The sequence below is a fragment of the Pyxicephalus adspersus genome, chromosome 12 (genome assembly GCF_032062135.1).
Source record: "Pyxicephalus adspersus chromosome 12, UCB_Pads_2.0, whole genome shotgun sequence".
NCBI classification, from domain to species: domain Eukaryota; kingdom Metazoa; phylum Chordata; class Amphibia; order Anura; family Pyxicephalidae; genus Pyxicephalus; species Pyxicephalus adspersus.
The window spans coordinates 45,872,834-45,886,413 of NC_092869.1; the positions used below are offsets into that span (position 1 = coordinate 45,872,834).

A 13,580-nucleotide genomic window follows, 5' to 3' on the forward strand; every position below is an offset into this window, starting at 1 on the left:
ATGGGGGAACAACTGGGACAAACTGGAGCAGAACCCAATGGGGGAACAACTGGGACAAACTGGAGCAGAACCCAATGGGGGAATACTTGTGACAAACTGGAGCAGAACCCAATGGGTGAGCACTTGTGACAAACTGGAGCAGAACTCAATGGAGGAATAACTGGGACCAACTGGAGCAGAACCCAAAGGGGAATTAACCGGGACCAACTGGAGCAGAACCTAATGGGGGAATAACTGGGACAGAGCACCCCCATTCCTGCACCAATGACTTGATAATAGGCTGAATAATGCATAAAAAAAATGAAAAAAAAAAGTATAGGGATTCTTTGTATACAAAAATCATGGGAAATTTTTCATGTCTTTGTAATTCCTAAAAGTAGCCAATCAGCATAAATAATATTTCTGCTTCCTCTAGGGATCGTCAAGTTGGTCAACCTGAAAAGTGAACTGCAGACCTGGGTCGTGCCAAGTCATGGAATCAATGCAGCCAAACATTGGTCGGCAATACTTGCTGCATGATTATAGCTTTATGCATGAGACATGAGATGCAATGAATGTAGCATGAACAGAATACTGGACGTGTTTCACTCCTTGTGTTGGAAATGCATCAAGCTTTTTGTAAATGTACCACTGATGAGGCCAAAAAAAAAACCTCTGATCATGCAGAAAGTATATCATTGGACGTTTTACCCCAATATTAGCTATAAAATATTACATTTAATATCTGAAACATAAGCTGTTCTCTTGCCTAATTAGGAGAGCTCATGCGAGTAAAGATAGATTTGTCGGTTGTAGATGTGGCGTCACGTGCGATGAACCCTGGACTGAGGAGGAAGTGGTTGAGATACACGTATGGTGAATGGCACAGAATTAGGCTTACCAATGAAAACTTTGCAGCATCCGTAAAACCCCAGATAGAGATTTGTGTGACAAAGTGTTAGCACTGCAGAATACTGAAACCAGCTAGACACCACACACAATGCAATTGCATCCCACACACTGTAAAATATTTACAAAAGGACATTGGAAAAAACAGTATACAAGCTGATTTCTCCAACAGCTGCCCTGATTTGTAATGGACACAGCAGCTGCAATAAACAAGTACAAAACATAAAACCTAGTCATTACCAACATTGCCAAGGGAACTTTGAGGACTGAGGCATTAAAAGCTCATATATAAAGGCAAAAGTTTGGGATAGAGATGGGAATGCTTAACCCCTCCTCCCTTCTTTTTTTTCCCCACATTTGGGTCCTGGGTGAGTTTTTCTTTCACTTGCATTCTCAGAGACACAACAGGAACTGAAAAGACAGCGGTTACTGGAAAAGCTGTCCCCATCACAAAATTCCCCCAAGATTTATGTTCATTGACAACCATAATACTTTAGATTTCCTATGATTTTGTCTAGGTGACAATGGTCACAATATCTCAGCAAGAACACAAATGTTGTAATACATTTTGATGGATTGTGCACTTACATTTGCAGCATTATTTTATTCAGGAAGACCCCATCCACCAGATCCATGAACATGGACAGTTTGTTTTCATTTTCGGTGCCGCACGGGCCGAAGGTTTTCACCTGCAGAAGAATGAAAAGGTGTTGAATAAAAAGGGTCATAAAAAATGTATCAAAAATCAAAATGATTTCCGTGTACATAGAGAGGTCAGTGCCAGGAGCAGCCAGTAAACTTGTGCAAGCCCCCAACAAATCTATTGCTTGTTCGAGTTACTTTTGCCCCTCTTTCCCAATGCCCGGCATAAGGGCTACTCGTGCACCCCAACACAGCAGCAACTTTGCTAACGCCAGAGTAGCACGGTGGCTCAGTGGTTAGCACTCTGGCTTTTGCAGCGCTAGGTCACAGGTTGGAATCTTGCCCAGGACTCTATCTGCATGGAGTTTGCAGGTTCTCCCCGCCTTTGTGTGAGTTTCCTCCGGGTACTCCGATTTCCTCCCACATTCCAAAAACATGCAGTTAAGTTAATTGGCTTCTCACAAAAATTGACCTTAGACAGTGATAATGACATTAGATTGTGAGCTCCTTTGAGCGACAGTTAGTGACATGACTATGGACAAAGTGTAATATGCCCCCTGATACCCAATACCACAACTACTTATGTTCCTGGCACTCCAATACAGCAACTACTCATGCCCAGACATTCTTCACAACCAACCCAGAACCCCATTAAGTATTCACTAGCAAGGTCAGCATAATGTATATTGAAATGTTTTCCATTGAAATCCCACATGACAGGGTGACAACACCAGTGCAGAAAGGAGAGGAGAGGCCAGAGTGTTGTCACCTCATAACAGTGCTTGGAGAGAGGCATTTATATCAGATTCACCGCAGTTATAATAAATTAAAATATTCAAAAAAAAATGAAAATGGCCATAAAATGTTACAGCTTCCGTGAGATTTTTTTAGCAACTGTATTGTTGATGTTGTGATCACTGCTCAGTGCCAGTTAGGGAATGAAAAACAAATATTTAACAAACTGTAATGACAATTTTATTTTACGTAGACATTTTTAGAACATTTTTTGCAGGAAGTTTAAAGGATTACTTAGATGGGGTTGAAAGGCGTCCTGCAGGACAGAAATGGGGCAAAGGGGGACAGTTATGTAAACCCCCCTGGCACTCCGCTCCGCCCACAGAGCATTTAGCATTCCGAAGACAAAAGCTGGAAGCCGAGACGAACGTTATTGTGAACATAATCCAGAGAGTCAGACAAAAGGCGAGTGGGCAGAGCCAGCTCCTGAGTGCGCCTCATCCCCTCTCCAGGGACCGTTACCCCTTATAGCACCTGTCCCAGTGTGACAACCAAGGCCTGGCAGCTATGGACGCACACTGGCACAGGCAACATATGGCAACTCACTGGCACATTTACATCACTCTGTGGGGTCTGCATGCCCAAAAAAAAAAAAAAAAAAAAAAGAAAAATAGAGCTAAAGCAAGCAACAGGAAGCTGAAAGCATTTCTACTTTTGTAAAATAAAAAAAAAAGCTTTGCAAGAAAACTCTTTTACAAATGGAATAATCTAAAAAATGTGCAGATTCTCTCTGAACTCTGCTAACCGGAAGTGGCCCAAAATTTGGAGGCTGTGATGACTGCTGTGCGATTGTCATTTAGAATAGGAAGGGATAAAAATTACTCTAATGAAGGGTTCTCCCCAGGCCCTTTTAGCTGGGTGCACCACTCGGCACTTTTCAGCACCCACCCGGCTGTTTTTGGGTGGTTACTAAAGAGTTTGGTCACAATACAGGGGCTGCCCCCACCTACTATTTCTTCCCATCCGGCTTAAAAAAAATTCTGGGTGAGCACTGCTCTAATGGGAACATGAGTAGGAATAAAAATCCAGCACCCCTTTTGGTGCCATCCAAAGATTAAAATGTGCTTTTTGTGGAGTAACATAGAATAAGGAAAATGTGATTATATCCCAGCTATGGGCCCAATTTAATTAGGCTCTGCAAGGCAGGATACAATACACTTTCATCAGTGAAACCAGAAATGAATCTGGTCCAGGATTCAAATCAAAGGACTTTGAAGAAACCCATTCCAGGTTTGCTAGATCACCCAGCTTCACTGATGAAAGTGTATCCTCTCCAGCCTTGGATAGCTTTCATAAATCAGGACCAATATGTGTGTACCTTCTGGAAGTGAGAATTAAAGAGCACCTCTACCCCTCAATGTGTATAGTAATTTTGGTTGAACCCCTCCCTGGTTAATTTTGCATTTGATGTGACAAGTGTCACCAATGTCTTCAAATAGGGAAGCTTCTTCTGCTGAACGTGAAGAAGGGATTCCCCTCATTACTGAAGGACTTCCTCACTTCCGGTTGTGTTTCCAGGAAAGAAGTGAAAGAAAATCTCCTGAAACAAAACCGTAAGAAAACCCCCAGAACAAATCTAACCCTTCTATATTAAAAAAAAGTTGTCATGGCTCCTGTCTTGTTTCTGTTGGAGGGATATAGAGCAGACGATGGAACCAGAACAGAAGAATATTAGATAATTTATTAGAAATCTATTGGAGAGTTTAATGCTAGAATCAAATGGCACCAAGGACAGCATTTGCATTGAATCGGCATGCTTAGCTCATGTTTGTGGGGGTTCCCTTGGGTCCTCCAAGAAACCAAATATAAAGTACAGAATACTCAACTTCCTCTCAAACGGCTCCTTTAAATGTAGCAAACAGCACTTATCAGTGAATATCAGTGAATAGTGGCGATTATCCACAAACGTGATATTGTTAGCTGAGCACAATATATGAATGGGGCAATATGATAACAGGATGCCATCATAGAAACAAGAACAACCATTTTCTGGTGAACTCTTTTATAAATATGGCCCTAAGTGTTACCTCTCTTCACCTGCCCTCTGCCCCCATACACAGAGCAGAGGGCACCTTGTAGGGGGAAGTAGGCAGAAGCTGGTTCTTTAGTAACAGGAGCCATGACAACATTCCACCCCCCATGTATGATCCTGGGAGAGCTGGAGATCAGAAGACGTAAGATGATCCATTATTTGTGTTCGGTGTAATGAAGTGTTTCAGATTACAGTTAGACTGATTTCATTCACATACTCACCGCACCCACACAAGGCCTGGGTGCACCATGCTACATCTATACACGGAACCCCTATACAGTGCGCCATGCTGCATCGATTTCATTCACATACTCACCGCACCCACACAAGGCCTGGGTGCACCATGCTACATCTATACACGGAACCCCTATACAGTGCGCCATGCTGCATCTATACATGGAACCCTAATACAGTGCGCCATGCTGCATCCATACATGGAACCCCTATACAGTGCGCCATGCTACATCCATACACGGAACCCCTAATACAGTGCGCCATGCTGCATCTATACACAGAACCCCTAATACAGTGCGCCATGCTGCATCTATACACGGAACCCCTATACAGTGCGCCATGCTGCATCTATACACGGAGCCCCTAATACAGTGCGCCATGCTGCATCCATACACAGAACCCCTAATACAGTGCGCCATGCTGCATCCATACACGGAACCCCTATACAGTGCGCCATGCTATATCCATACACAGAACCCCTAATACAGTGCGCCATGCTATATCCATACACAGAACCCCTAATACAGTGCGCCATGCTGCATCCACACACGGAGCCAGGTATACGGTGCGCCATGCTACATCCATACACAGAACCCTACGGTGCGCCATGCTGCATCCATACACGGAGCCAGGTATACGGTGCGCCATGCTGCATCCATACACGGAGCCAGGTATACGGTGCGCCATGCTGTTTTTTTACACTAAACCCCTTATACAGTGCACCACGCCGCCTCCATGCACAGCGCGCCATGGCGCGTGGTGCACTGTATAAGGGGTTTAGTGTATAAAAACAGCATGGTGCCTCCATGCAAGGGGTATAGGGACGTACTTTATCTGTTACAGAAAAATGACAACAAGAATTACTCAGAAAGTCACAGCAAAGAGCCCCAAAGTTATACCAAGTGCAGAATTTTTTCGTGAAACTTATATAGGGTGAAACTGAGCGGTGATTAAATCTGCATTCTCCAGTCATTTTCAGTCGTACAGATCTTTGCCATATTCAGACAACGAGCCAATCAGATACAAAATCAAACACTTCATGCACTCTGATATTATGCTGTACTGCCATGTCACCATTTGTACACGGTAGTTAACACAATAGTTAAAGTGGACCTGTCATTAGAATATTTAAACTGTGACTGGCTACAAATTTATAATGTTGCAATTTGATCATTGAGAGAGGGAAGACTAAGGAAATGCTTTCTCCTACTTGCAACAGACTGATGATTTTGTGTTAGGCAAAACCAAAATGGCTTTTCAGTGATAAAAGATAGAACATGTCAGGAATATGTCACAGTGACATGTGAAAGTACTATAAAGTCTATCATGAAGATCTGTAGGACTGCCAGGGACAGTTATAGACAACGTGAGCAAATATCAAATAGGGTCCCCAAATACACAGCATTCCAGCCAATAATTGGCCCTGAAAAAGTTGGGGTCCTAAGCAATTGGCCATTTTCACCGACCCAAAATTCACCCCGACGACTGAGGTACTGTTCCGAGGACAGGCAGATCCCGCTCATGGCCATTGGTCTAATATGGAGGCCATCAAGCATTGCATACACCAAACTTTTAGGTTATATACCTCCTAGATTGTAAGCTCTTTGGGGCAGGTTCTCTCCTCCTCCTGTGTCACTGTCTGTCATTTGCAACCCTAATGTAATGTATATTGCTGCGTAATATGTTGGCATTATATAAATCCTGTTTATTAATAATAATAACCATAACAATAATAATTATACAGCCATGAGACTTTTACTGTCCAAGAAGTTTTGATTATAAGTGAAAATCAAACGTCTATGCAGCTGTCCCCGGTATTTCTTAATAATGCAGAACCCTGAATGACCGTCAGGTAACGTCTGCTGCAGAGCCTTTTACCTCCCCATAGAATGAGCAGCGCTGTCTGTACATCACTCATCCATTCCTCCTGTCACTGGTAATGACCACCAAGGATCATCTCCGGTGACAGTTATTGCATGCGAGTACATAACCGGGCTGTCGATATCTGTATAGAAACTGTTCACATCACTGAGATCCTCCAAGAACTATAATCAGTTTCTGGCTACAAGTGTGATCCGAATTTCAGAACTTCCGAGAATTGGGGTCGGCTTGTAAAGAATTTCACCAATAAGTCACCCAATTTTTCGGCATTTGATTCATTTGGAAAATGTATCAATCAATTTAAATAAATGATTCAGATACTTATCCAATCCAATGTAAAAACGCGTAAATTTTGCATAACAAATCCTCCACATTCCTTTCTGATCTGGTAAAAAAACACCCCCAGCCGCTCTCTTCTCTCCTCCAATGACCTACTAACGACTTCCTCACTCATAACCTCATCACACGCACGGCTCCGAGACTTTTCTAGAGCTGCCCCGACTCTCTGGAATGGTCTCCTCGTCCTATTCGGCTTGCTCCTACTTTCTGCTCATTTAAAACCCAACGCTTCATCCTCACCTACCAGTCTTCTGTCTCCTAAACCGTCACTACTTCCCACCATTCCATATCTCCCCTCCTATTGTGTGATACTTCCCCCACCTTCTAGATTGTAAGCTCTTCGGGGCAGGGTCCTCTCCTCCTCCTGTCTGTCATTTGCTACCCCTATTTAATGTACAGCACTGCGTAATATGCTGGTGCTATATAAATCCTGTTTATAATAATATTAAGTGTTACAACTACATGAAATGTAAGAAAATGACAATCGCTGAGAAACTGTTCACATCACAGAGATCCTCCAGGAAGGACAATCAGCTTCTGGCTACAAGTGTGATCAGAATTTCAGAACTTCCAAGAATTGGGGTCAGCCGGTGAAAGCTTTCACCAATAGATCACCCAACTTTTAGACATTTTTGGCTTTGAATTATTTTAGAAAATATCTGAATCAATAATATTTATCTGATCCAATGCAAAAGTGGAAACATTTACAAATAGACTTTTATCAAAATTCAGGCTGACCTCTCTAACATTCACAGATCTGGAGGATTTCACAACTACATGAAATATACAAGACAATGAATATTTATTTGGTAAACAGGACACAAATGTGAAATACAAAATAATAAAACAGGAAAAGAAGAAAGACAATCTGCGGGGCGATCAGATCACACCGGCCCTGGCAGGTCCACTGCAAAGCCCTGGAGGCAAATACCTGGGCTGCAGAGCTAACAATCCAGCATGCTGGCTGCCCTGTCAAGCAGGAGATTTTGAGATGATCTCTATGGTGCTTAAACTGCACCCCAGGCATAAAAAAGATCATTTCCTACTAGTGACACTCAGCTTTATTCAGCTACACACCTATAAACATGAAGAGTAAAGAAAGTCTAAGGCGCCTGGTGGAGAGGATGTCATAGAGATTTGCTTACAAGGGTGTTATCACCTTCTTGTTATAAAAGGAGGGAGGGGGTGTTGTAAATTCAGCTCCCTCCAAAAGAACCAGAGGAGACCTGAATGGTCTGAAAAGCCATTCTCTAGAGGAAAACAAAAAAATGCAAATAGCCCAAAGTCTGCAGGTGGTCTGACCACCATAGGAAGAGCTTTCATGCTGCAGCCATGCAATTTGCATACAAAGTCACTGCTGCCAGGGTGCTATTTGGTGATTCAAAAAAAGAAAGCAAAAAAAAAGTTTAACAACTTTTTGGAACTTTATCAATATTTTTTAAAATTCCCAATACAGTCTTTGTGGTACTACATGGGCACACACTCTGGCAGGACATTCTGGCACTTGTAGTTCCACAAATCAGCTATAGATAGGACACTTGCCATGTGACCAAGTTTAGGAAAGTCCCTCAGTTTAAACCTCCTTCCCCCCTGTCCAGGTACTTGGCACTCACCCAGGTGACCAGGGGGCTGTCCAGGAACAGGTCCATGAGTTGGGAGATGGTAATATCCATAATAAATCCTGGTTTGGGGGGCAGTTATCATAGAGAAGAGCCCATCTTGTGTGTGTGTGTGCCCCTGGAGGGAGCAGAGTGCTAACAGCTGAACAATGAGAGTCTCATCTCTGCAGGGGGGGATCAGCACAGCCTCCTCCACTCCCCCTCCTCCTCCTTCTTCTCCTTCTCAGGGGGATGGTGCCCTACTGTCTATGCAGCTCCTGTGCAGTACATGCACCGAATGCAGCTTCACCTGCAGCTTCAACCAAGCACTGAGTATCCCAGGGACCTCATGTGTGACCTCATGTAGCAACTGTGCAAACAGCCCCAGGCACAGTACAGGCACCTGTGGCAGCCAATGAGAAGGCAGAGGAGTGGGAAGGGGGGTTGCTTCCACCAATCATAGGAAGAGTTCAGTTAGTTGGGGTTTGAACAAAGATTGAAAGGCTTGCTTGGCTGCACCTGTGTGTCCGCCTGCAGGCGGAAGGTGGTAGGGCAGGCTGGGACTTGTGGTTCCTCATTGGACACAATTCAGGCAACAATAGATTACTAATAAGAAATTTTCTAATTTTTTGTTACTTTTATAATTTTTTAAAGTTTTAAACACAGGAGATTTTCATATTAAATGTATGGTCAATATATATTCCTAGATTGTAAGCTCCTCTGGGCAGGGTCCTCTCCTCCTCCTGTGTCAGTCTGTATCTTTCTGTCGTTTGCATCTCCTATTTAATATACAGCGCTGTGTAATATGTTGGCGCTATATAAATCCTGTTTATTATTATTGATAATATTAATAATAATAATAACAATATTAATATATTCAAATCACCTTTCTTTTTGCCCCATAAAGCAATGGGTGTACTAAAAGGGGTGGAGCAAAGCTTGACTGCTACAGAAAAGTCACAATTTGCACAAATTTGCATGCAATGCCTCTGATTGGCAGATAACTTTTTGTTCACTCCTAACCCTTGCACTAATCATGGTGGTGTCTCTCACCATTCTGAAATACATGGCAGGGGTTCTGGGAAGGCCAGGCTGGCAGGAGGGTGGCAGGCAGCCTCGGGCCGGAACATTGCAAACATATTTCCTTCTGTACAGTAAACAGTGATTAGCAGGGAGATGGGAAAACTGGTAATTAGGAGAATGGAGCGCTGAGGGTGAATGGAGTCGGTGAGGCGGGGAACTACAGAGAGGGGGAACTACAGACACCGACCAAGTGTGACCGCATTATTATACCCAGGAAAGAGCTGAGACCAAAGTACAGGTGGGGGGTGCTGTGCAAACACAGCCCAGGGACATGTGGAGGGCTCCACCTATTCCAAAAAAATCATTCTGCTATAAAGCTGAACACTAGGAACAGGAAATATATGTACAGACAGAGCCAGGAACGCATGGGACCCCCTGCCAGGTTTTTATTGCTGTCTGTGTCTGTGATTCTCCCTCTTTATCCCCGGGGTCACTGCTATAAAAAAATCCAAAAGGTTAAAGTTGTCACCAGAACAGGAAAAAGAAGTAATTCTTTCAATGGGGACACCTATTCTAGTGAACTCTCTTTTATTATTGAGATTTCCTCTCACTTCCTGTGGCCTTTTTGAGGCAGGAAGTGAATAAAGATATGACATAGTTTTGGCTTTACACACACTTCAATCCTGGAATCTTCATGTAATATCTTTTAGCCACAGCTGCTATAAGTACCTGATTTTGTATGTGTATTAGCTTCCTGAAATACCCTGCAGAGCTGGGGGGGATAGGGGAGGAGTTTTAATCTGACCAATCAGACTGAGCGTTTAGTTTGCTTCCATTCTTTCATTGTTCAATGCCTGAATCACAGAACTAACTGAACATAATAGCAGGTAGCAAGGTCTGCACACGCAATGAACAAATATGGACAGCACAGTGGCTCAGTGGTTAGGAATCCGGGCTTTGCAGCGCTGGGTCCCAGGTTTGGATCCCAGCCAGGACACTATCTGCATGGAGTTTGCAGGTTCTCCGCATGTTCCAAAAAACATGCAGTGAGGTTAGTTGGCTTCCCCCTCAAAACTGACCTTAGACTGCAATAATGAAAACTGACTATGGTAGGTATATTAGGTTGTGAGCCCCTTTGAGAGAAAGCTAGTCACATGACTTTGTACATTGTTGAGTAATATGTTGGTGCTATATAAATACTGTGTAATAAAAATATAGAAACCCTATATGATCTATACATAGGATTCATCCTGTTCATTTGGAGACTGAAACACAAGGAGGTGACAACATCCATTTTTAGCTTCTGAAAGCAGAGCCAGTGTCCCCAATCTATGGCAATGTAGACGCAGCTGAGGCCCTACATGTCTCACACAGATCAGCCCCTGATGCAGCCTCTCATCTAATAAATGATTGCAGTATGATATAGCATGGCGGTATATCTCAGGCCTGTGGTGTCTATGGGCATTGTAAGTGTCCCCAAAGGTTGTATTGCATCCAGCCATTAATTTACGGTCTGGGCAAAGAGCAATTTACAATTGTGCAGCTTTGTATTGGAGATCTCACTGTGCCCATGGAGGAGGGAGGGGGAGCAGTGCAGGTGCCAGTCTGTCTGGGGAACAATTGTGAAGAATCATTTTAACTGATTGACTTTCCCACAAGCAGGTTTGACCAGGATGGGCGACCTACTAACATAAAACCTGTATGTGTCCACTGATGTCTGCAAACTTTTAAGCAGAGTATTTCAGGAGAGGAGAGTTATAGAGGAAGGAGCAGAGTCCCCCAGCAGAGCAAATTCTTTCAGGAGAGGAGAATCAGGAAATTAATGCTCTGGTCATTTAACCAATGAGCACTGCTGTAATGCACTCTTTTACAAAAGCTTTTAAATCCTTACTAAAAAAGACAACAAGACAACAACAAGACAATTTGTTATGCAACATTGAAAATGTTATACAGTCCTCTTTATAGCTGAATGGGTTGGAGGTGTTGTATGATATACAAGGAATTAGATGATGTAATGTAAATAGATTGAGGTTTAGAAAAGACAGAATGGGCTTCTCAAGCTTTATGGATTTTTTTTTTAAAGATTCCTCCACAAATATTTTTCCCAATGAATCACTTACCATATAAAGGTGCTGCCCGGAACTCGGGTCTCCTCACTGCTCTGCCTTTTATCCCTTTCTTTCCTTCCTTCCTTCCCCTATCTCTTTCATTATTCTTCTAATATTATGACTAAAACAAACTAAAGACAAGAAAAATGCAATTTTGAATGCATTTCGAGCCATTATAATCTGCAACTACAACAGATAACATTGATGTAATTTCTACTTACAGCGGTGACTCCTTGTAAATTCCTCAATTTAAAGAATGATGTACTTCCTGTTAGTCTGAAGAAAATCCAGTACCAAAAAGAGATCATTGTAAACCAAAAGGCAGAGAGTGCTGGAAAACCAGCAGGGGCAAGTTAGGGCTGGGGTGTCACATGTAGGGAGTGCCATCTTGGGGAAATGCTTGTGCTATAATGCAACAGGATGCATAGATTAATATTATTAATAAACAGGATTCATATAGCGCCAACACATTACACAGCACTGTACATTGATGTAGTTCGGTTCTTACTAAAATGTCCCTGTGCAAGCGAAACCCCAACCCCAGGGCCTGAAACAAAGGTAGAGTTTGCAGAGAGTGCCAGTTTGGGGCAATGCATGTGCTATATTGCACTAGCATGCATCAATGTAATTCGGCCATTACTGGATCACCATGTCCCTGCAAAAGAAATGCCAACCCCAGGGGCATTTGAAGCTAAGGTAGTGCTTACAGAGAGTGCCAACTTGGGGTAATATTTGCACTATAATGCACCAGCATAGTTCAACCCTTACTTAGCTGTCATTACTGCAACTCGTATTGAGGCAGAGATTGCAGAGAGTGCCAGTTAGGGTTAATGCACTAAAAGTCACATCATGTTCTGAAATTCTAAAATTAAATAGCCATGGCCCTCAGTAAATACAATGCAGGTGAGTTCAAGATTTCATTTTCCCAATATTTCCCACTGTTTCATTAGGCCAATTGCTCTAAATTACAGCCCCAGCACATCCCACAATGCAGACTGAATTTCAGTAACTTGCTGGGGCTCTGTAATGCATTGGGTCAGAATCGGCTCATCAGAGACAACTTGCAGTTACAAAGCACCTAATCTATACGTGCAGCGACAGGTACACTTTATAATAATGTACACATGGACACCGGATGATGTCTGGGATGAATGAGAACCTTCTCTTATTCTTGTTAAAGAACAATACATAAATCTTAATATTTTCTATATTTGTTGCAATTCGTTTTCTTGATTATTTCCCCTTTAAGATGCATATTTATTGTTGCAGTTGAACAATAGGTGAGGTTGGAGGAGAGGGGAATGCTTTGTGGATGTGATATGTACATAGTTTGACTCTCCCAGGAGGCTCCTAGCAACACAAACAACTGCTGACAGTCACCTCATTCACGACTCCTGCAGAGAAAGCAATCACAATGCATTGACCGGGGCATGAATGGTGTAAATGGCGGAACTATAGACCCAAGGAACTACAGATCCCAGGATGCACAAAGGCATGAATAAGAACACACCAAATTGCACAACTCTGTCTGTAAAGGCTTGAATTAGCCAGGCAAATTGCATTTTTCAGAACAATACATACTTAATATAATAGGGTTAGTGTAAGCTTCCCAAAACCAGAGGTCATTGCAACTTTTATTTTCGTAATAGAGAAAAATAAATTTAATACATAAAGGATTTTTAACTAAAGTATTGAAAGTAATGAATTAAAACAATTGTTTTCAATACTGTAATTGTACCTTACCATTATATTATTTAACACTCACCTTCAGGCTGCAAGGTAAAGTTTTTTTTTTTTTGCAGGCTTCAACCTTCATGTAATCATTCAATCATAGCTGATTGTAATCTGGACCCACTCTGGTTATCCCATTGTTTTTAAGGTCAGGAGCTGTGATAGGCTGTTCTAGTAGCAAAACATGGGCAGGTGATAGATTAATGTATGCCTAGCGCAGGGGAATGTTAATGGACATACTAAGGCAGTGTTTCTCCACCAGGGTTCCTCCAGGGGGCGCTAAGGGTTCCTTGAGCAATGAGCAGTTTG

At 42.6% G+C, this 13,580-nt stretch overlaps 2 protein-coding genes across 2 annotated transcripts in view; one reads left to right on the forward strand and one right to left on the reverse strand.

Annotated features, from left to right (window-relative positions):
- The window catches only part of DGLUCY (D-glutamate cyclase), a gene marked incomplete in the record, with an annotated part of 106,851 nt that extends 106,419 nt beyond the window's left edge, over positions 1-432 (forward strand). Inside the window, 1 exon segment of the mRNA XM_072428316.1 lies at positions 416-432.
- Positions 1-8,759, reverse strand: part of CCDC88C (coiled-coil domain containing 88C) — a 67,803-nt gene extending 59,044 nt beyond the window's left edge. The window contains exons 1-2 of the mRNA XM_072428315.1: positions 8,425-8,759; positions 1,477-1,577 (exon numbers count right to left, since the gene is read on the reverse strand). Of these exons, the coding sequence (XP_072284416.1) occupies positions 1,477-1,577; positions 8,425-8,484 (161 nt within the window). The 5' untranslated portion in view covers positions 8,485-8,759. The remainder of the gene's footprint in view (positions 1-1,476; positions 1,578-8,424) is intronic.
- Positions 8,760-13,580: the final 4,821 nt, after the last annotated feature.